The following is a 24,753-nucleotide window of genomic DNA, read 5'->3' on the forward strand; positions in this document are numbered from 1 at the left end:
CATTTTACACACGCACACACAACCGCACGGCCGATCAAGGCAGCTGTGAAGAGGCCCGGCTCCATCACTAAACCTTCGTTCGTGCAATGCTGTTTGGCAAAACAAAGAGTGTGGGAGGTGTAGGGATTGTGGCTTTTCAGCTGCCCTCTGACACAGGTCACATCTGCACCGTGGGTTTAAAGCACGCTTGCTCCACTTTAACAGCCATGGAGAATCCTGGGAACTGTAGTTTGCTAAGGATGCTGGAAATTGTAGGTCTGTGAGGTCAGAGCCCTTGGTAAACTACAATTCCCAGGATCCTTTGGGGGAAGCCATGACAGCTAAGGTGGTATAGGAGTGCTTTAAATGCCTGGTGTGGATGTGACATAGTCTCCTTGGAGATTGTACCCGGAGAAAAGAGAACCAAGAGGACATGAGGAGAAACAGAAGTTTGATTTCAGCGGTGACCCATCGTGGTTAAACATATTAAGACAGGACTGAGGCAGAGATAAAGGCACATGGGTGTTATTTGGCATTAGTTATTTGGGGAGAAGGCACAGCAGAGAAGGCACAAAAGAGGGAACCCTGAACAGTACGCAGGTGTACTTTGAACTATTTAAGAGCTAGGAGATAGGTGAAGCCCTCCACAATTACAAAGGGTGCTCTCTCTCCTCACCCCATCAGCTGCACAAATTGCGTATCTTTTATTCCTCTTTCTCTCTTATCTTCCTTCCTACCCCTGAGATTGAAAGTCAGAAATACTTTCACTCCAAAATTTCCTCCCCGATATGCTCATTTTTAATGGGGACTGGGATTAGGGGAGCACTGGCGGAGAGCTAGGGAACAGTGTGTTGTATTCTTCCTGAAAAGTAATTTCTCCGAGTCTCCGAAAGGCCAGAAAGGTCAGGATGCCCTGTAGGGAGAGAACAGGAAGGAAGAGGTGGGTGGGCGTGAGAGAAGAGAGCTGGTGAAGGAACATAAGCAAGGCCTGGAACTGAAATAAGGACTCCTATGGAAAAAAAGGGGAAGGGTGTCTAAGGTCTCTTTGGCAGAGGGGAAGGGCTGGGAATCTGGGATGCTGCTGGAGGGCCTCCTTCCACTCTTGGCATTATCGTCTCAAGGTTGAATAAACCATATAGTTGTCAAGGGCAACCGGCCCCCCTCCAGAGGCAGCTCACCTGGTAGGGAGCTGTCACTATGCTAGTTTCCTGGCAGGTGGGCTGCTGTCTGGAGGTCTGTGAGGCGCAAATCCAGCAGGCTCATCTAATGTTCTGATGGCCTCCCTGCCATAGTTACTCGAGGCACTTGGTGTGCAGTTTCTGCCTACATCTTTTCTTTGGGTTTCCTATGTGCTTGTGGGCTGCTGGGTTTCAAAGAGATGTGGGCGACTAAATGTATGGCCGGTGAAACTGTCCAACGTTTGTTTGTTTTCCTGGCCAATGATTATTTTGGCTCGTAAGGTGACTTCCTAGTTGGTGGAACTGGAGCCTGAAATGCGTTGCATCCAGTAAGACTGGAGATGGAGAGAACAGGATGGTCTGTGAATGACACCCATCGCTTGCTAGCCAGGTCTGCGCCTGTATTACTCACCCAGGTGAAGACGGAAAAGAGAGAGAACGTAATGGCTGCTCGGGCGGCATCCGCTCCTTCGTTCAATGGGTTGTTGTCTTTCTTCGAAACGCGCCATTGGTCGGCCAGGAAACAAAAACTGACAAACCAGAGGAAGGCCCACAAGCCTGTGAAAAACCACCATCAAAAGAAGAAGGAGGACAAGGTTTAAGTGAGTTTGAAGGTGTCGCATTCCCCCAGCCAACAACTACCTTACAGCAGGCTTTTACCAACCAGGTGCCCTCCAGAGGGCTTGGACTACCACTCCCATCAGCTCAATGGGCGTTGTAGACAACTGATGGGATTGTAGTCCAAAGAATCTGGGGGGCATCTTGTTGAGGAAGGTCGCCCTACAAATCTATTTCGCATGCTGGGACAAAGTCCAATTGAGTAGCCTGCTGCAAGGGCATTTGATATGGAACTGCAGGTTAAAAGGCAAAATTATCACCTTCTCAGTCTCATATTTCCCTCATAACATTTAGGCCCCAACTTCCCTATACATCTAAAGCAGCCTCGTATCACTTTAAGCAGACATGGCTCCCCTTGCCCCAAAGAATCCTGGGAAGTGTAGTTGTTAAGGGAACTGAGAGTTGTGAGGAAACCCCCAGTCCCCTCATAGAGGTACAATTCCCAGAGTTCCCTGGGAAGAGGGAGTGACTGTTAAACCACCACAGAGTAGGTAAAGGTAAAGGTGCCCCTGACCGTTAGGTCCAGTCGTGGACGACTCTGGGGTTGCGGCGCTCATCTCGCTCTATAAGCTGTTTGTCCGCAGACAGCTTCCGGGTCATGTGGACAGCATGACTAAGCTGCTTCTGGCGAATCAGAGCAGCGCACCTTCCCGCCGGAGCAGTACCTATTCATCTACTTGCACTCTGAGGTGCTTTCAAACTGCTAGGTTGGCAGGAGCTGGGACCAAAAAATGGGAGCTCACCTTGTCACGGGGATTCGAACCACCGACCTTCTGATCGGCAAGCCCTAGGCTCTGTGGTTTAGACCACAGCGCCACAGAGTAGAGGTGGGGTATAAATGTAAAAATAAATGAAAGAAGTAAGGGACATCCTCTGGAGCAGAGGTCAGCAAACATTTTCAGCCGTGGACTGGTCCACTGTCCATCAGAACTTGGGGGGGGGCAGACTATTTGGGGGGGGGGAGGGAGAAATGAACAAATTCTTATGCCCCACAAATAACCCAGAGTTGAATTTTAAATAAACACGCTGATTCCCAGACTGTCCGCGGGCCAGATTTAGAAGGCAATTGGGCCGGATCCGGCCACCGGGCCTTAGTTTGCCTACTCATGCTCTGGAGTGATGAGGGAAAGCAGTTTCAGCAGCAGTGAGCTCCCTGCACAGTGGATATATCCAAAGGAATTGCCTGGCATTTTGTCCACTTCTCTCAGCTCCCTTTGCTTCCAGAGAAGAGAGCCTTATGCCCAAGGAGACATCTATCCATTTACTCCTGAGGATCCCTTGCCTGTAGTTGGGCACTTCTCCAGAAGAGCCAGGGTTTCATGTGGCGTTTGACGCGCCACCTTTCCCTCAGGCTTGGGACCTGTTCAGCCTCAAAGTAGGAGGCTGATCTCACCCCTTGTGTATGGATGGCCCTTCCTTGGCCTATTTGCAGGATCCTGGCTCTTCATCACCAGATGACCCAGGGCTTGGTGGAAGGCTGGGTCCTCCTCTAGCTGTGAGATATGTCACCCATTCCCCTTCTCTTAAAAAAATCCCCTTTGCTTATGGGACTTCTGGGCAAACTGCAAAGCACAGTGCAGGTGGGGTGTCACCTGCAATCTTTATTTGCATAAAAATTAACATGTGCATTATTTATTTACAGGTATTGCAAATCTGGGTCAAAGGTCCAATGCACACACACCCAGTCCTTGAGGTACCTAGTAAGGCCAATGGGTCTATCCACTTAATTCTCCGGGCATCAAAAAAAAGAAGCGTCAATTGCTCATTTATTCTTGAAATGCAGCATCTCTGCAGAACTGAGCCATACAATTAAACATTGTATTTGGAAGCTGAAGGATGAACAGCTCCAAAATCAACTGCAGCGGGACTCCAGACTGCATACACAGCTCCTGGACTCTTGCCAAAAGCCCAGGACTCGTTTGTTTGTTTTAAAGGAGAAAATGTGCCATTGGATCTTTTCATACTTTTGAATGGTCCCTGGTATGACCTGGTTGCTGGGCTTTATACCCAGAAGAGTTGTGCATAGGAATTCATAGAAAAGTAACACCAGGAAGCAGTAAGAAAGAAAGAAAGAAAGAAAAACACTCTCGAAATACAGAAACAGAGCCTTGTGTATGATGAGACAGACAATGGGCTGGACTTGTTAGTCTGCTTGATTTCAGTGGATCTACTCTACGTATTACTAAGTCTAGCTCCAAGCCAATGTGTTTTTAAAGCACTGAGGGCAGTTTAGAAGAGTGGTGGCTGCCTATGGTGTGCAAACCTCACTCCCACATCCTCCACTGGTAAACAGGTTTTGCAGGTTTTAATATTTCAAAAGAAACATATAGGTACACCTTAAGACAAAAGGAACGTATAGGTACACCATAATAAGTGGAATCTCTGAAACCACTTTCAGCTTCCTTCAAAGCTATCTCTGTCTCCAGTCTGAAAGTAGAGACTGCATAATAATAATAATAATAATAATAATAATAATAATAATAATAATAATAAAGCTCAGCATTCATATTGTCCTTGACCTTGAGAATATATGAAGTACTGCAAGGGGTATCCAGCCAACTCACTCAGATTAGGACCAGTGAAATCATTATGGACTTGTTTAAAGTTCATAGCAGAGGCCAGATTTAAACTGGGAACTTCTTAACTCAGCCTCTTATTAGCTCACAAGCAAGTGTACTTACTTACTTACTTACTTACTTACTTCTAAGTAATGATGGCTAGGAGGATTGAGCTATTAAGTTTAAAATTTGCTTCACTGCTTCTTACTAATATAGTCTTTTCCTGGCTGTATGCTGCCTAGCTGCACTAAGGAACTTGCTAAAGGGAAAGAAAACTGTCCCTGGATTAAGCTTGCAAACTTAATTACAAGCAGAAAAATGAACCAGCACTGAGCCAATGTCCCTATCACGCTGACGTCATTAACTGCAGGAGAGCTATGTCTAGAGTCCAGTTTATTGAATGAAGAGGATGTTTTAAGAACGAGTGGACAATTTACTTAAAGGGCAATAAGAGAAACAGTTTGTAACGTTAATGAAATAATGTGTGTTGCCTGCCTTTATTTCTCAAAAGGCACCATCCTATGTTGGAACCCAAGTGCTTTTTATAAATCAGTCCTCTGTATTATTATCATACCTATGATTGCTTGGAAAACCCATAAAGTCTGGTTGCTTGGAAAACCCATAAAGTCCCTGGGCAGATTACAAGAATATATTAATATAGCATTAAAACCAGTTAAAACAATTTATATCAGGAGAATATATCAAAGGCCAGGATAAACTGAAAATAGTGTGTGTGTGTGTGTGTGTGTGTGTGTGTGTTCATGTATAATCCTTTTCTATATTTATATTTACTCCTTTCTTTTTATATAGGCATTTATTTATTTAAAACCATGTTTTCTTTGGGATTCACCTCTTGCCATGAGACTGTTTAACTCATTTTGTTTAATGCCCTAGAGAGCTTTATATTCATAGCTGGAAGTTGGGTGATAGAAGGCCTAAGAGGCGGAGAAGCACTTTTTGCAGTTTCCAAATGGCATTCCAGGGAACTTTGAGGATTCCTGGATCTTTGTCAGCTCTTCGCTGAGAAGATCAGTAATGGCAGGCTGGTTTATCTGAAAGGTACTAGCAATTTCCCCCTACAATGCACAGCCGGAAAGGAGCTCTAGGGTCCAACCCAATCCAATGGGCATTTTTACCATGTTGTCAGAATCACCTGCCTGTTTGTATGACTGATGCTCACAGAGACAAAGGATGAATGAATCATAGCAAGAATTCACTCACACGAATTAGAACTTGGCTTAAGAGAGAGGGGGGGGCGGCAAGGAGACACATACAGCAGCCAGAAATAATAACGAAATCACAGATGAAGAGAGAACTGGAGAAAAGCATCAAAAGAAGCTCTGCATTAATTATGGAGGGGATGAGAGAGAAAGAGCGAGAGCCAGAGAAGCCAGGCATACAAAAGATGATGTGGTTATGAGCGCAAGGATTTTCCTCCTGGCTCTACAACCCTCCGGCTGAAAATATTAGGTGCGCATAAGCTGCTCCAGCTCTAAAACCTTGCAGCGGTTTTCTGTTCCACTTCAAGGATCCTGGTGGCTGCATTGGCAGACTATTCCCTGTGCTGAGAGAGAACTGCCATCACAGCCCTAGGCTGACTCTTGCCTCTCTGCTCCCCCATTGCACTTGCATTTCAGTTGGTTCTTATGGTTCACAGGAAGCAGAAAATAACTTGGGCTTTGCTATGAGAGTCAGGAGTTCGACAGAGTCCTTCAGAGCCCCCAGAAAGTGCATGGCGCACTGGTTGCAATGGTGCTTTAATTTGGTGTATTTGAAAGTGACTTTTGATTAGAAAAAGCTCATCAGCAATTAGGAGGTAATTCTGCAACCCAATATACCACCACCCTGCACTTAAAATATCTGGAAAGCTGCCATTCTCATCTCTGATTTTGTCCAAGAGCTCTCACACAAAATATGAAATTTCTAACCAGGGGGCAGGAGATGAAATAGAGAGAGGGAGTGATTGCAAAACCTCTCAAACTACTTTTATTCATTACAGAAACAAGCCCCAAACTAACATGTAGGTCATTTTGCCTTTCTCTGCAGGAATTATTTGTGTATTCTTGCTTACATGAACATGACCAATCAACGATCATTTTGTGGGTTAATCTCGGCTCGCTGGTGACCTTACTAGTGATAGGTGCAAACTATTGAGCCTAAGACAGTCTTGCCAACTAGTGTAGTGCAGCGTGAACTAACGTTTTGCTGTTATTCTGCAGGGACAGATCCTGATCTACGTGGGCGTCATTTAAATCAATTCGTTCTATACAGATATCGATCCTTGTCTTTGAGCACGGAAGGAGTTACAATGCAGGTCAACTTGCCTATTTGAACACAGGTCAGCCAGGACATGAACCAATTTGCCGTCCGTTGGACAAAGATCATATACAGAACTGGTCAGATAAATGATAAAATAGGAAACAATTAAATAAATAGGAATGTATGGAGCACTTTTACACTTGAGACCCATGGACTGACAGCAGCCATCTCAGATGCTTGGGACTGAACCTAGGACCTTCTGCATGCCAAAGGTGTGTCCTATCATGGACAATTTTGCCGTCAGGAAAGGGCTTTGGGGCAGAGATCTAGGGCCTCATTCAACAGAATGAGCAGCTGATCCCAAATGCAGCAGGGCTGGCTTACCATATTTTGAACCATTAGCATCTAAATTGGAAGAAAGGATAATAAAACCAGTTAAATCAAATCTATAAATTACCTAACTGCCCCATTAACCACTGAACTAGGGGTCCTCCCCAACCTGATTGGGTGAAACAGGAAGAAAAACCAATACTGTAATAAAAACTGGAAGGGGGAAATGAAGATGATGGAAAAGAGGTAGAGGCATTTCCAACTGTGGTGGCTTATCGGTAAGTTTATGAAATAAGACAGGCCTCTGTGCAGCCCAATCCTAGGCGTCATTACTAAGCCCCTCTGTGGACAATGAGACATACACTCAGCAAGAGTGCACAGGACTGCAGCCTCGCTCACAAAGAACCACGGTATAAACATGGAAACCCCTGCGGTGCTGATCCGCTGGAGAGCTCACCAGAAACACCAATATCAGAGAGCACAGCTTTCTTGCGGTCCTTGACGCTGCTGATCTGTGGGAAGTAGACATCGAGCGCCAGGTAAAGAAGGCAGCTGAGGAAGGCAAGGACTCCCACGGTGATGCCATAGTTGCAGGCGTTCTGGTTGCGATTGAAGATGCAGTACTCTTCCTTTTCATCCGGCCGGTTGACGTAGCCTTCGTTCACAATGCCGCCAAACACAACGATGGAGAAGAGCTGGGTGCGGGGAGGGGAGAGAAGGGTTTAGAAGATTTCACTCTACATGCTGGGGATACAAACCAGGCAGGCAGAAGCACTTGTAAAACCCAACTCATTTCAAAGAGAATTCATGTAATTTATTCAAAATCATTTCTAAAGTACCTTTAGTATTCCCCCCTCCCCAAAATCTCTAAACAGTTTTAAAAGACAGTTAAGACAAAAATGCAACTTAAAATGAATAAAACAGCCCATAGAACAGGAATTCGGAAGGTTCAAACACATAAGACAGGGTCTGATCTTATGGTGGAGGGAAAGCTTGGGCCTAGCTAGTTAAGCCTAGCTAAGACTTAAATATCCTGCACAGTGTGGCTGGATTGTACCCCAGGTATTTTAACACACTATTTTAGATCTGAACAGCCCCTCTTTGCTTTCAGCCATTGCTGGTAGATAATCCAGCTGGAAGATGCCTGAGAACGGAAGCAGTGTTATTTCTAAGTCACCCAGAACTAGTAATTTGCCATCACAATTCAAGCACCCACTCAGTCTTCCACCTACCATCTCTGCAATCTATTTTCCCATCTGTTAGCTCAGTATTCCTGCCACCACCTACTTTCCCTTCCTTTGCCAAATTTTACGATTACTACTGCTGCAGTTCACTCCCCATTCATTTATTTAATGCTAAAACACATGGCAAATATTGCTGCGTGGGGTTTTTTTTGTTTTGTTTTTAAAGTCTGCCTAGCACTCGAAAGTCATCAGCCTCAGCATCAGATGAGTCTCTTTAGGGACAGAGTTACTACGGTAAGTTAGGGCGGTGCCATTGAAAAAGCTTCCACATAGGCCTCCAATGGCCTGACATTTGATGGGGGTGGAGGAAAGAGGGCCCACCTGAGGAATGTCTTAATAACAGGACAGGCTTGTTTGGGAGGCAGTGGTAACTTAAGGTAATCTGATCCCAAGCTATTTAAGGCTTTTTATAAAGATTAGACATAGACAGCATCCTAAAAAGCAGAGACATCACCTTGCCGACAAAGGTCCGTATAGTTAAAGCTATGGTTTTCCCAGTAGTGATGTATGGAAGTGAGAGCTGGACCATAAAGAAGACTGATCGCCAAAGAATTGATGCTTTTGAATTATGGTGCTGGAGGAGACTCTTGAGAGTCCCATGGACTGCAAGAAGATCAAACCTATCCATTCTTAAGGAAATCAGCCCTGAGTGCTCCCTGGAAGGACAGATCGTGAAGCTGAGGCTCCAATACTTTGGCCACCTCATGAGAAGAGAAGAATCCTTGGAAAAGACCCTGATGTTGGGAAAGATTGAGGGCACTAGGAGAAGGGGACGTCAGAGGACAAGATGGTTGGACAGTGTTCTCGAAGCTATGAACATGAGTTTGACCAAACTGCGGGAGGCAGTGCAAGACAGGAGTGCCTGGCGTGCTATGGTCCATGGGGTCACGAAGAGTCGGACACGACTAAACGACTAAACAACAACAACAACATAAAGATTAAGACCAGCTTCTTGAGCTGGGCTTGGAAACTAACTGGGAGCCAGAGTAGTAGTTGTAAAACTGGGGAGGTGTTCTACCTCCCCATCTGCTGTCACTCAGCAATCCCAGTATATAGACAACCTTAGAAGGTTAAGGGGTGATATGATAGCCATGTTCAAATATATGAAAGGATGTCATATGGAGGAGGGAGAAAGATTGTTTTCTGCTGCTCCAGAGAAGCGGACACGGAGCAATGGATTCAAACTACAAGAAAGAAGATACCACCTAAACATTAGGAAGAACTTCCTGACAGTAAGAGCTGTTAGGCAGTGGAATTTGCTACCAAGGAGTGTGGTGGAGTCTCCTTCTCTGGAGGTCTTTAAGCAGAGGCTTGACAGGCATATGTCAAGAATGCTTTGATGGTGTTTCCTGCTTGGCAGGGGGTTGGACTGGATGACCCTTGTGGTCTCTTCCAACTCTATGATTCTATGATTCTAACCTGACTGTACCTCTGGAAAACATTCAGATATAGTTTTGCAAGCATCGTAATCATGAAGTAGTCAACAGGATCATCTATGTGCAAACATTTTCCTCTGAAACATTAGCTCCCCAAAATCATACACCCATGCAATGAGTTTGCACTTTCTGAACTCCCCCCACCTCAGGGACCACTTGAAAATTGCTGGTTTCGGCAGACCGCTTAATGTTTTCCCCCCCTGCCTTCCAATGTGCCGTGCTAGATGCTGTAATTGTATGGTTATTGCTTGTTTTATTTCTTATATCGTATGTTTTTGAAGTACAATTAGAACTCCATAGAATTCCATATCAATCTGCTGTCCTTTAAGAACAGTGGAGGGGAAACTTTTGGTGTTCCATTGATGATTTAGACTCTAGAGCAAGGGGTTCTGTAATTGCAACTTCTCAGTGGCATCTCCAAAACTCTGGAGTAAGTTCCCCACGGAGGTGAATCTTGCCGCATAGCTGCTTTCATTTAGGAAACAGGTAAAGACACACTTCTTCCATCAGGCCTTTGTTGGAGAGGAAATGTGATGAGAAATAGCGGAATTGCAAAATTAGGTGATTGCTGAAACAGTTCTTATTTTAAATAATAATAATTGTCCAGTAGCACCATATAGACCAGGCATCCCCAAACTGCGGCCCTCCAGATGTTTTGGCCTACAACTCCCATGATCCCTAGCTAGCAGGATCAGTTGTCCGGAAAGATGGGAATTGTAGTCTAAAACATCTGGAGGGCCGAAGTTTGGGGATGCCTGATATAGACCAACTAAGTTTGTTCTGGGTATAAGCTTTCATGTGCATGCACACTTCTTCATATGCCATCTGAAGAATGACATCTGATGCAGTATCTGAAGAAATGTGCATGCACATGAAAGCTTATACCCAGAACAAACTTTGTTGGTCTCTAAGGTGTTACTGGACATTTTATTTATTTTTTTATTTCGACTGCGTCAGACCAGCACGGCTGCCTACCTGAATCTAGTTCTTATTTTAGTTTGCCATTTTAATATTTTATATTATGTATTTTGCTTTACATTTGCAAACTGCCCTGTCAACTGTTTGGTAGAAGGTGGTTTAGAACTCCTTAAATAAATATGCTCAAAAGCACTTTAAGTGCGGAAAGGAACAATCCGAGGTATACCTTGATATGGAAAGAGACTGTTTCCAGAAACCAGACAAGACTTCTCAGAGCTTACAGAATCCAACACTACTGATGGTTCATCCACACCTGAACTAAGAAGTCAGAATTGCTCCACTCAACTCTGGACTGCGGTTTTCTTTCCTTTTCTATTCATCCAACACACAGATTGGAGAAGGGAGAAAAACTGTGCTCCCCTTGAAGTTGTCTGCCTGAACCAACTGTTTTCTAAACCCCGTTTCTAGCAATGAAAAATGATCTGGCCAAATAATAATAATAATAATAATAATAATAATAATAATAATAGAGAGAACTTCTAGCTATTGATTGGGAGCAGAATGAATTGGCTGTCTGCCTCCTGACCCAATCAATGCACATGGAAAAGAAGAAAAACCCTTTTCAAAACCCGTACCAGATCAGGAGCCTGGTTAAAGTGAATACTGTACATTTTGAAGACTTTAAATTCAGAAGAGGTATGGGGAAGAATTCCAGTGTCCAGAAGACGCAATTTTAAGTATCCTTTACCCTTTTAACTGCCCCCCCATAGCTTCCTTACTCTGCTTGCCAACTCTTTTGGAAAATACTTTGCATATCCATCTATTTCCCTAAAGCAAACAGTTATGGTGAGGTACAGTGGTACCTCTGGTTACGAATTTAATTCGTTCTGGAGGTCCGTTCTTAAGCTGAAACTGTTAACTAGAGGCGTGCTTTCGCTAATGGGGCCTCTTGCTGCCGTTCTCATCCTGGGGCAAAGTTCTCAACTCGAGGTAACTCTTCCAGGTCAGCGTAGTTTGTAACCTGAAGCATTTGTAACCTGAGGCGTTCGTAACTCGAGGTACTGTTATACGGTGCTTCAAGACTCCCTACATTTAGACCAGTTGACCACAAAATTCCAGGCAGTAGTTTCAGAGTTCTCAGAACTATTTATTGGTTCTGTCGACAGGATCAATATATGTTGCAGGAGAATAAAGGCTTCTCTATCTGCACCTTCAGATTCTCCCCCAACAGCAGCAACCCCATCATTGTCTCCTGTGGCTGGGACAAGCTCGTGAAGGTGTGGAACTTGGCTAACTGCAAGCTGAAGACCAACCACATTGGGCACACTGGCTACTTGAACACAGTGACAGTCTCACCCGACGGCTCCCTGTGTGCTTCAGGTGGCAAGGACGGCCAGGCTATGCTGTGGGACTTGAACGAAGGCAAGCACCAGTACACCCTGGGTGGTGGAGACATCATCAACGCCTTATGCTTCAGCCCCAACCGCTACCGGCTGTGTGCAGCCACTGGACCCAGCATCAAGAGTACCACTGTACAGGATTCTCCTTGCATTGCCACCTCCAGAAATCAAGGCCTGCAAACGTGCAATTTCCCCCCTTCTGGCCCCAGTGCTGCACAGTGAACTGAGCAGTTAGCGTAGAAGAACCTCCTGAGTGCCATGTGATGCCTGCAGCATGATACCCATTTCGAGCAGGCTATTAAGCCCTCCTGAGTATCATGTGATGCCTCTACAACTCACCCCATTAATGTTCCTTGAGCACCATGGGAAGAACTCTTGTCATTCTCCCTCGCCATCCTACTATGCCCATCTTGTTTTTAGCTAGGCTCTGCATGCCTCTTTGCTCCCAGCCCTTAACTCACCATCATTCCCCGTCAGTCACGAGGCTGTCACAATATCTCCCTTGCTGAAATTTTATAAATTGAGTTACGAAAAGGAAATTGTTCTGTTACATAATATTCCTCGCTGGATTTATAATCAAATCTACCCTGGATGGAACAAAGCAAAAGCTTTTCTTGCATTTGCAGGACCACTTGCCAAATATAGAGAGAGTTTCCAAGTTCACAGCAAGAAAAATGAGGAAGCTGCTAGCTACAGATTATCCAACTCCCATTTCATTTCTATTCAACCATTCACAGCTGCAAGCTTTGGGTACCTCCAGAGAGCCAGGAACGAGATTATTTCTTCCTTTGCGTATTCTTATTTCTTACTTCATTTATAAAAGTAACATTATTTCTAGCCTAATCCCTCAGGCTGGGATAATAGCCATTTTATAAATATAAAGTAATATACTCAATCATACATATAGATTTAACACTGAATGGTTAACACATCCTTATAGCGTTTCCCCACCACTGAAAACAAAATGTTAAAAAAGCTGTAAATCACTTCTGGCTGATACCCTTGCTCAGAATTTAGCAGATCTCTTGGAAAACAAGTTTCAGACTCAAAGAGTGGCTATTAAGCAAGTAATGTTTTAAGGGTGATGAAAGTGTTTGGTAGCAGTTCTGGTGTTCTATAAGCAGAGCCACTTTTATTAGAAGCAAAGGTATTGTTGGGTACTTAGAAGCACTTTGGGCAAAGGCCTTGAAGTTCCATAACATTTCCATAAGCCAATTTAGATGTATAGATGCCTCTGGGAAATTAAGATGGTGGGCAGTTTAGGGTCTCATTAGCATGGTGTCCGGCCACCCTGCAAGCAAAGTAAAAATCTGAGAAAGGAGAGAGGAGAAGGGATAGGAAATAAGGGGCCCACCAAGAAGATCTGGGCCACTCCCTAAGGACATATAGTGTTGTGCCTTGGTTTTCGAACATCTTAGTTCTCGAACATTCTGGTTGCCGAATGTTGCAAACCTGGTAGTGACTGTTCCAGTTTGCAAACTATTTTTGGAAGCCGAATGTCCAATTCCTGCAGCCAATCAGAAGCCACACTTTGGTTTTTGAATGTTTTGGAAGTCAAACGGACTTCCGGAATGACTGTAGTATCAAAAAGACGTCAAAGGCATATACACCAAAAAGATGCCAAAAAAAGAAGCTTTTATTGCTATCAGAAAATTGCTGCTGGATTAACTGTTTTAAGAAATGATGTTATCCATTATGCACACAGAATCAGTCGGAATGCCCCAGCAAAGCTTCACACACGCTTCCCTGATAATACGTCTGAGCCATCACCTGGAATAACCTGAGAGAGAGAGAGGAAGCGAGGTCAGATTCCAGCCCCAATCCTGCTTTTCAGATTTCTTAAGTTACTCCACGCTGTTAAGTGCATATTTTCTGGACTAGAAAGCGAGCAGAACCAACCCAAGCTATGCTTTTTCAAAAACGCCAATGCTGCATCCATCCAAAATTGTGCCATATGGACTTTGAAGATAAGAGGATTCAGTATTTCACCCCCAGAGACATGCCTAGTGGCGGAACTGAGCGCCAGCGCCAAGAAACTCAAACAGCAGGAACACACTGGCCAGTTCACCACACGTTACAGTCACTACTGGAAATACCGAGGTTACCCAAAGCAAGCAGGTAACTTGTGAGTGGCATACACTCGAGTACATGTATTGGGGCAACTTTGATCCAGACACACGTACAACAGCCTTCCGAGGTATGCGACTGCTGCAACCAATGCCGGCATGGAGCCAATGCAGGGCAAAAGTCTGGGGTTCCACTTGGCAGAATGTGCAGAAGGAGCCCCAAAGACAGCTGGGCTGCCTTGCAACATTTGGAAGGAAATGAAGCAACGCACATTGGCACGGACTGAAAACTGTCCCCTCTGCTGGCGAGACCACGAAGTCCAGAGTCAAAAATGACTTGGCTCCACCACTATGTGGAACCACCATAGTTCACGCGCGGAGAAGGCAGGGTTAACGCAAGTTCCATTTCTCAATCTGAACCGTTGCTCTTCAAACCAATTACAGTAGTTGTTTCGGATATATTTAAACACCTCCTTAGTAGTCCCCTCAAACAGGCAAACAGAAAAAAAAAATTCATCACCCGTAGAGAGCAGGCAATTGAACTGCAGCGAACAGATAAGGATGTGAACTGCTGCCTACTCTCCTTCTTCCACTGTTTGTTCCTTCCATTTGAATGGTAATTACAAGCTGCTGCATCTGGCCCCTATCCCCTGCCCACTCCCCCAGCTTAACTGCTGATCCCACAGCATTAGCTGGTTTACCTCCCGCTGGAAGAGATCAGCACCAATGAAGGAAGCACACAGAGCCATTTCTGTTCCCTTGGAGACTCATCTGGAACCATGACTGGATCCCACTGCGGTAGCCTCTCAAAGGCCTGGTCTAAGGCTAGAGCACCAGGCTGGGAAAGGCTGCGTTTAAGAAATCTTTATCACACCTAGCCAGAGAGAAGGAAAAAAAAAAAAGAGGGAGCATGTAAGGCGGTCTGAAACCCAAGTCTGCTCTTGTACCTTTTAAGAGTTGCTCAGAAGAATTTCTACCAGGCAGGACTTCTATCATTGCAGCTCTAAGATGGAAAAAGGCACAGCAGGGAAACTGTTCTTTCCATGCAAATCTGGAAGAGACAAGAGCCCTGGGGACCTGTCAGCCCTGGGGAACAATAATAATATCCCTCTCCGCAGGAGAGATCTCTTGATTGCGAGTTGCAGGGAGGGAGCAGAGCCAGTGGCAGAACACATGATTTGCATGCAGAAGGTCCCAGGATCAATTCTTAGCTTCTCTGGTTTGAACAACTGGGAATCAGGCAACTGAGAAGACGCTTGCCTGAGCCTCCGGAGAGGTGCTACCTGGCTTCCATCCTTCACACAGCTAACATCCTGACAGGCTGAACTCTACAACCTAACCCAGTGGGCTAGATCACGTGTGAGGAACCTTTGGCCCTCCAGCTGTTGCTGAACTACAACTCCCATCATCCCAGGCCACTGGCCATGCTTGCTGGGGCTGATGGGAGTTGTGGTTCAAGATTTGGAAGGCCAAATGTTCCTCATCCCTGGTCCAGATGTACGATAGACTGGCCCAATGTAAGGGAGATGCTCATGTCCCACAACTCTCATCATCCCTGACCATTGGCCACACTGGTTGGCATCGATGGGAACTTAGACCAACACATCTGGAAGGGTCTGATCTGATGGCTCTGCTGCTGCTGTTCATAAAACCTCAGGGAAGATTCACACAACTTGCCCCTATATCCCAGGATAGCTCCAGCTGGTGGGATGCAAGAAAGGCATATAATATTTCTTAAAAGCATTGCAATGTGTTCGTAATTGGCTGACTTTTGTGAATGGACAACAGCACAAGACATATAGCTGGCAGAACGCTTTGCAGGAAAAATAAGACTGCAGGTACGTTCCACTGTTGCTATGGATGCTAATGACCCATACACCTGCCTTGGGCAGTCCTCAAGGACAGTCATTACCTGGAGACTTGTCTGCCTGATTTCACTAAAGCAAGAGTCTCTCTCAATCCCTCTTCTTTTGTGTTGGTCATTCCAAAGTCAACGTTACTCATGGAACACTTTGCTGCTCTCTCTCTTTTAAATCAGAGAACCATCAACTCTTATTGCATCTGCTGGCAGTCTGGAAGCTGATCTGTATTTCTGATACAATGCTAAATGGGGTACTAGGTTCAGACACTAAGAGAGCTCTTGGGACCTTAAAAGTTTCATTTGGGGTAGGTGTAGGATCTCAGCAGACGGGGGTTTCTCCTGTCTCTGCAGCATTGCAAAAAGCAGAGCCTAATGAACTCCAACAATGTACCTGCAACTCAGGATAACACTTCCTGCATCTGATGGAAATAGACTTTAAAAGTCCATGAATCCGTACACCTTGACCAATTTGTTGGCCTTTAAGGTATCACAAGATGACTTGTCATTTCTGCCCTGGAGGAATCCTGAGCTCTGGACCCAATAACCGTATGCTAGAGAGATTTTGATGCCATTATGAGGGAACAATGACTTCTTTGCTATTCATTTTTTTCAAACAAAGTAAGAACTATCCCAGTGGGTATATGAAGCGGTATTTGTCAAATACAATGACCCTGAGTTTTGAATGTTCAAGCTTTCATTGGGGAATATTTTAGAACTCTCGGTTTGTTGTTTTTATTCCACCTTTCCTGCAAGAAATTCAGGATGGCAAAAACAGTTTGATTCCCTTCCCATTTCATCCTGACGCTATCCCCGTGAGGTTGGTTGAGATAAAACCTGGTCCAAACTTTCTGGCAGAGCGGAGACTCTGAATCTGGGTCTTCCACTCCTCCTCTTGCACTCTAACCATTGCAACGCAGTGGCTCCCTTGCTCCAAAAGGGGGCTCCACTGCCAGTACCCTGAAAACATTTCAGTGAAGCAGCCTCCCCCAATGTGGTGCCCTCAAGATGTTGTCAGACTACAAGTCCCATCTTCCTTGACCACTGGCAATGCTGACTGGGGGTGAGGGAAGATGTAGTCCAAAAACATATGGAGGACAGCAGGTTGGAGAAGATGCCCTGGATTGTTGCTTAAAACTCTCTGGGATCATTGCTTTGCTTAACAATGCTTGTCGAACCCATCAGAGTCACTGGGTTGTACACAAAGCTCCACAACCCTCCAGAGCAGATTTGGGTGGATGGGGTGGGGTGGGGGGAGCTACAGAGAGGAAAGTCCTGTTCCACCAACAGAAGTATCTTGCACTAGCAGAACAGACTGTTGCACACCACTTGTTCTCTTTACTTTTGGACTCACGGTGCCTCCCTCTTCCATGTGACGTCATTCAAAGACATACTTTGAATCTCTGAATTTTCCTTCACATAAAGGGGAAGTTCATGAGGGCGATATAAGGCTTATGTTGCTTGGAATGTCTGACAATGTTTCTGTTACTAACAGGGCAATCTTTTCCATGTCTACTCAGAAGTAAACCCTAATCAAGTGCAATTGGACTTACATCAGGGGTTCCCAAACTAAGGCACCTTCTAAATCCAGACCGCAGACGGTCCGGGAATCAGCATGTTTTTACATGAGTAGAATGTGTCCTTTTATTTAATGCATCTCTGGGTTATTTGTGGGGCCTGCCTGGTGTTTTTACATGAGTAGAATGTGTCCTTTTATTTAAAATGCATCTCTGGGTTATTTGTGGGGCATAGGAATTCATTCATCCCCCCCAAAAAAATATAGTCCAGCCCCCCACAAGGTCTGAGGGACAGTGGACTGGCCCCCTGCTGAAAAAGTTTGCTGACCCCTGACTTAGATAAAGGTTTGTTGCATGCCACCCCAACCTCTGAGTGGCGCAAGATGCCGGGGGTTCCAGGCGCTTTCTCAGGGTTTGTGCTTCCTTTTGGAATGAGGCACGGAGACTGAGGTATCATTAGGTTATATCAGGGTCCCCAAACAAAACTAAGGCCCGGGGGCCGGATGCGGCCCAATCGCCTTCTAAACCCAGCCCACGGATGGTCTGGGAATCAGCATGTTTTTACATGAGTAGAATGTGTTCTTTTATTTAAAATGCATCTCTGGGTTATTTGTGGGGCCTGCCTGGTGTTTTTACATGAGTAGAATGTGTTCTTTTATTTAAAATGCATCTCTGGGTTATTTGTGGGGCATAGGAATGCATTCATATATATTTTTCAAAATATAGTCTGGCCCCCCACAAGGTCTAAGGGACAGTGGACTGGCCCCCTGCAGAAATTTGCTGACCCCTGGGTTATATGGTTCATTTGCACAACCTGAGCTTACGATGGAAGGCTTCATAGCATTAAGACCCCAAGGGGGTCATGCTTCTTGCATAGCCACAGCCTTGGATTCAAGCAGAAATCAGGCATGGCTCTCTCTCTGCTGTTCCAGCTTCTAGCTCCCATAACTCAACTCTCTACTCTGGCCTTTTGTCTTTCTAACTGACACTTGTAGAAGGGAGAGGCCCACCCATTTGTCCTTTAGCACAGAGCCACTCCCTTTGTTCCCTTAATGACCCAAACCTAGCAGCCCATTACTATGCTGGCTGGGCTATTCCAGGTAGGTATGTAGTCGAAACAATAAAATAAAATAAAAATTCCTTCCAGTAGCACCTTAAGAGACCAACTAAGTTTGTCATTGGTATGAGCTTTCATGTGCATTCACACTTCTTTAGATACACTGAAACAGAGGTCACCAGACCCTTATGTAGAGACCTGGTCTGAATAAAGACACTGGATTCTTATCTCATTATACATGACAAAGCTATCTTTAGCCATGTCACCCCTTGCTTTTCCTGCAAGACCAATTGCAGTGTTAACAGTCCTTAACAGTCGTCAACAGGTTTACCACTCCTATCAGCCAATCACCCATTCCCATCACCCCCACCCCCCACCCCCTGACTATACATAAAAGTCTGATGTCTTTTGTTTCAGTGTATCTGAAGAAGTGTGCATGCACACGAAAGCTCATACCTATGACAAACTTAGTTGGTCTCTAAGGTGCTACTGGAAGGAATTTTTATTTTATTTTTTGTTTTGGTTATTCCAGCAATTGTGCTGGATCCAAGAATTAGAAGAGGGGCTCAGGCATACTTCCTACCCCACCCCCAAAACCCCATCATAACAGGTGCATAGGATTGCAACTAAGAATGCAACAGTCTCACAACGTTAACAAACATTCTGTGTTTCTGCATATGTTGCTTGAAATAACGAGGAGTACCTTTTCTAGCACAATTTGCTGGAAGCTCACATTTAATTCGCAGTACAGCTGCCACCTCCAATCTTTCTCAGCATTTAAGCTTCATGCATGAGCCTTTCTCATTTCGGAGCACTTTCTCTGCCATTTCCCGAAAACAAATACAGCATTATCCCCATTTGCCCAATGATTCGTCCCTCCGTGCTATTTCCCTCTGCGCTGCAATGAAAGTTCAGCTCTGCTCTATTTTATAGACAGCTTGCAAAGGTCTTCTTACATTTAAATGCTTCCAAGTGAAAAAGGTGAGCTTTAAATATGGCTTGGATTCTTCTTCTTTTTTGAAAAGCACTAGGTTTTTTTTTTTTAAAAAAAAAAAGCCAAAACCTTAAACTGGCAGCAGCTTGTTAACAATCATTACCATACAATTATTATAATTTTCCAGAGAGCCATTTTCCTACTCACATGATGCAGTTCCTGTCAAAGAACTTTTAAATGAATGCCCAGAATAAGATCTCCTGAAACAGCACATAATGCTATAATAAAATGTGAATGTGTAACCTATAAAGCTACAGCTTGCTCAGTGCCAGATATATTGATGTACCCAGAGACAAATTGCAAAATGGAGGGGACGGGAGTGATTGCTGTAGATCATGTGACAAATAAGGCTGCCAATCTTTTCTCCACCAGAGCTCCCATGCCTTTTTTAACACGTGCAAAGCAGGTGGAGGAACATTTTCCTGATAGTAATGGGGAAAGCGCTATGGGGGAAAGCTTTTATCAACTGTGCCCTTTGCATCACAATTCCAGGCTTCATAATTCAGTTCCACTGTGTGGGGCTTATTCTCAGGTAAGGCTCCATTAACACAAAACAACAACAACCCTCTTCTGAAGATTAGGGGCCATGTTGTGTTTTAATAGAGGTTGGCAACATGACAGCCACAAAGGGGCCCAACGAGGCCTTTCCTTGCTCCCGGACGGTTGCCATCCCTGTTGAAATTAGGCATGAAGGATGTATCCTGTTGTAGCCAGTGGAATAAGTGGCAGTTTCTGGGGTCCCCATGAGGGTTTCTCTGGTTTGCAAATATGCACCAAAAGGTTGCCAACTCCTGCATAATTTGAAGCATAGCTTCTCCAGTTACACGGAGTTGTCTTATGTGCTAGCTTCCTCAAACATATGCCGCTTCAAAAGGCACTGCATTCAAAAAACAAAGACACACCACAAAGCTGTTCAATTATTATTAAATGGAATGGTGCAGCTGTTGATGAACAAAGAGCTCCCCAGGCAAACTGGAAAACCTGAATCATACGCAACAGGTACACCTCACTACAAGGATCTTGCTAGCCACATTTTGACTACCACACTCAACACTCCAGAAAGGAGGTTTGGAAGGCAGGCCTGTTTCTTCCTATGACTTCAGCCAACATTATTTTGCTTGTGTATAGCCTTGCATGCAAAAAACGATTCGGAAAGGTAAACAACGAAAACTTGCCCTCCCAGATAGCTCCAAAGCAAGAGTTGATTGTGTGTGTGTGTGTGTGTGTGTGTGTGTGTGTGTGTGTGTGTAGCCTTAACAGGAAGGCTACTGGGAGCAGTGGTATACCACTGGCCTTGAGCATTCACATTTATAAAAGTTAGTGCCATAAATAGCGGCTGATCTACGGTATTTGAGGCTTAGAAACAGCTGCTTGCCTGCTTGATCACCTTCAGCAAGGTAAGAATTATCTCCAGGTGACCAAGCAGGGAAGCATTTGCAAATGTGAAAATGTGTTGGTTGTTTTACTCTTGTTTGCTGAGGCCATGAATGTTCTACAAGTAACTGGGAATGAGCAGAGTAGCAGCTTTTGCAGGTTTATCTGTAAGGCAGTTCCAATTGGTTGTACATAAGGTGCTAATTCACTAAAAAGAACCACCCTCAGTTAATTATGCAGCACTTCATTATTTTTTAAAAAGTTATTTTAAATATATATTTAATAATTCTAAATACTGCAGATCACCTTCTTAAGATCCTGCTCCTCTCCCACACAGTAAGGAATGTGTCTACTAAGGTAATTCCTGCTATGGCATAAATGTGCATCATCAAAAAATGGAGGGTTTTTTGTTTCATTTTCAGAACTATTTTTGGTCATAAGTGGACTTGTGCAGATCTAATTCACTGATTAAACCAGTGTTTCCCAACCAGGAGCCATATGACCCCCTGTGGGTCCCCAGGATATTCCAAGGGGGGCACAGGTGAAAATCGCATAAATGGGGGGGGGGAGGCACAGCACAAGGCTAGGTGGAAACAGAGGGAAGTGAGAAGGGGGGAAACCACATTTCTAAAATAAAAAAAATCCTGACTGGCTGGCTATTTGCTTGTCCAATCACAAGTGGGTAAGGGGACAGCCCACCAGGGCCTAACACTCCTTTTTGCCACGTGCATTTCTTGGATCGGTGCCTTTAGATGTTGCCAATGGGCGCTGGGCCCGCTGACAGTGTCTGCGATGCTCTGCAAGGCGCAGGATGAAATCCACCACAGTGCCTAGCCGAGCAGGGTCGTCTGGTGGCAGCTGGCTCGCATCCAGTAAATAACTAGGGGTCTACTCAGAAGAAAGTTGCACTGAGTTCAGCGGGCCTTACTCCCAAGTAAGGGTGTGTGGGACTACAGTATAGTGTTTTATCTAGGCAGCCAGGGCTCCTCCACATGACAATATCTTTTTGCACCAGGTCAGTGAGAATCACTTGCTTTTTTAAAATTCTCCCATGTATACAGAACTCCCTGTGTGCCTTTTGGACTGTATCTGTAGATTTCACCCTCTGTGTCAAATAACTGGGGCCAAATAAGTGTTGTTTACTTTTTATAATACATGGAAGACGGATCTCCCTCGGGAGGTTCTGGACTCTCCTTCCTTGGAGATTTCTAAGCAGAGGTTGGATGACCATCTATCATGGATGCCTTAGCTGAGTTTCCACATCCCTGTGGAATGCCCTCCCACCAGAGGTCAAAGAGAACAACAATTACCAGACCTTTAGAAGGCATCTCAAGGCAGCCCTGTTTAGGGAAGCTTTTAATGTTTGATGGATTTCTGTATTTTAGTGTTTTGTTGGAAGCTGCCCAGAGTGGCTGGGGGAACCCGGCCAGATGGGCGGGGTATAAATAATAAATTATTATTATTATTATTATTATTATTATTATTATTATTATTATTATTATACGTTGCAGGGGGTTGCACTAGAAAGTTGACCCTTGCAGTCCCTTCCAGCTCTATGATCTATGTTTTTCTGCTTCAACAATATTTCATTATGTTCCTTTTATTTTATGTACCGGTGATTGTATTTTGTATAAATTATATAAATTATAAATAAAACAAGTTCCATTTACAAACAAAACATTTAAATAGCTACCTTTCTACTGGTAGGTGTAGTCAATATTTTTGTTGGGGGGGGGCAGAACCTTAGATTTGTATTGCTTGGTATTGACTTTTACTTATTGGGGGAAGCAGCTGCCCCCTGTATTTCCCCTGGCTACACATGGGGGGGGGAGGCACAGGAAGGAAATTAGGTCAGAAGGGGTACATGGTCAGGAAAAAGTTGAGAAACACTAGATTAAACTAAAAACCTATACAGTTAATTAAAGGTATGTTTCACGCCCAAATACAATCTCACCTAGCATTCAGGGTGTGCAGGTGTAACAGAAGACAGGTTTCCTTTCTTCTAAAAACCACTTAGGATATTGAGCCCTACTTTCTGTGGCATCTTATCACTCCAACAGTGTTAGTGCCATCAGCATGGTATTATGTCAAGGCCTGATCATTTAAAGATGCGGCCTGTAACATATTTATACTTGGAAGTAAGTCCCATTGAATTCAATAGGGATTCCAAACACAGTTCGAATTGGACTCCTGCCACCAATAACACGTCACAGAAGGGTGGGGTTATTTTTGTGTTCCTGGTCACGGGCTTCTAAAAGCTGCACTGCATCTGACAGGTGTCGCATTAGGGTTGCCAAATGACCACGAAAATCAATTTGGTCTGCTCCTGTGCAGCTCGAGGTGAAGAATAAATCCCAGCATTTGCATGTTTTCACACGATGGAGAGAAAACGCTATCGCTTTTTAAATATCTGCACACCAAGTTATTGCTAAAGGCACAGCTGCAGTGGCTGGTTGAGAAACTGGCAACTCTGCAGAGCAGCTGTGAAGTCACTATTAGCTCAAAATGCCTTTAACTCAGTGTGCAGTCTTTTCTTGCAGACCTTTGCACAACTACTTAGTCCTAAGCCTCACTGAGCCCAGTGGTGCTTAATTCCAAGTAATAATACACAGGACTGGTCTGTTACTGTTAAGTTTCTGTCCAGCAATCTATGTCCCCCAGATTCTTGTGGAGATTTGAGCTCTACAATGGCATTCTAGAAAAGTGCCAGGAATTTCAGAAACTCTTTCCTGTCTTCTTTTAGTCACTACCATTCCCAGCTGGAGATTCCTTAACTGTGGATAGAATGGGCCTACAAATCTCGTACAAATTCTGTAGAAACAAACAAGGCTTGAAAAATCAGAAATCTGCAAATCAGATGCGCTTGCACATCTAACCATTGAGGTTATCTCATTATTTTCCTTTGAGGGCTAGGGTTAGGCGGGCTGCACTGGGAATCTGTATGGGTTGGCTTGTTTTGCTTGTCATGAAGCTCATCTCAAAGGTGGGTTGCTGCAGGTACAGCCACAACTGATCAATATATTGTACCTACATGGCAATGTATTGTTCCAGAAGCCCCAGTAGCGAAAGACTCAGACCACTCCCTTGCAGTTCATGAACTACACCTGGAGGTTCTGGGACTTGAAAAAAACTGAGCTTATTTCTTACCTTCCTATTTCTGAGCCATTAACACAGCCCTCCAGATGTTTGGGGCTACAACTCCCATCAGGAAGACGGTGTTTACCTGGCAGGCACCAAGTTGGAGAAGGCTCCATTAGCAGGCATTGCCACTGCATTTTCAGCCTTGCCAATATTGCCATGAGGATTAGAATATGGCTTTTAAAAAACAAGCACCTTAAAGTTCTAAAACAGGCATCCCCAAACTGCGGCCCTCCAGATGTTTTGGCCTACAACTCCCATGATCCCTAGCTAATAGGACCAGTGGTCGGGGAAGATGGGAATTGTAGTCTAAAACATCTGGAGGGCCGAAATTTGGGGATGCCTGTTCTAAAATGTTGCCGCAGTAATGGGGGGAGGGGAATAATTGAGTTAAGAGTCTGAAAGTTCTGGAGACAGCATGGAGGGTACAAATTCTATTCTGGCCACCAGTGCAATATACTTGAGACAAAAAAAAAAAAGGTTAACAGGTTTAATATTGTGTGCCTCATCTGTTAAGCACTTCAGACTTGATGGAGAAAGGGGGGATTTCTATTACCATGCAAAGTTAATGTACCGAGCACATCTCTAATGATATGACGGGGTTCAAACATGTACAGCTATATTACTATGTACATTGCCTAGAAGCAAGCCCCACTGAACTCAGTGGAATTTACTCCCAAATAAGTGTGCTTAAGCTTGCATTGCATGTGCAATTGTAACCTACAGTAAACGAGTGAAAAATGAGTGAGAGGCACAAAGACTGAACTTTTACCATATGAGAGAGAAGAACATTCAAATGTGGGAGGAATGAGGCTCTAAGTTTCTCCAT

At 44.6% G+C, this 24,753-nt stretch overlaps 1 protein-coding gene across 3 annotated transcripts in view; it reads right to left on the reverse strand.

The window, feature by feature from the left end:
• SYNGR1 (synaptogyrin 1) overlaps positions 1-24,753 on the reverse strand; it is a 35,747-nt gene that overhangs the window by 7,446 nt on the left and 3,548 nt on the right. The window contains exons 1-3 of one of the 3 annotated variants that reach the window (XM_088652080.1): positions 14,688-14,861; positions 7,380-7,617; positions 1,570-1,715 (exon numbers count right to left, since the gene is read on the reverse strand). In XM_088652080.1, the coding sequence (XP_088508206.1) occupies positions 1,570-1,715; positions 7,380-7,617; positions 14,688-14,735 (432 nt within the window). In that variant the 5' untranslated portion in view covers positions 14,736-14,861. Of the gene's footprint in view, positions 1-754; positions 893-1,569; positions 1,716-7,379; positions 7,618-14,687; positions 14,862-24,753 lie in introns of those variants that run through there. The other 2 variants (XM_035127260.3, XM_035127259.3) reach the window with 2 other exon arrangements.

The sequence above is a fragment of the Zootoca vivipara genome, chromosome 9 (genome assembly GCF_965207765.1).
Source record: "Zootoca vivipara chromosome 9, rZooViv2.hap1.1, whole genome shotgun sequence".
Classification (NCBI taxonomy): domain Eukaryota; kingdom Metazoa; phylum Chordata; class Lepidosauria; order Squamata; family Lacertidae; genus Zootoca; species Zootoca vivipara.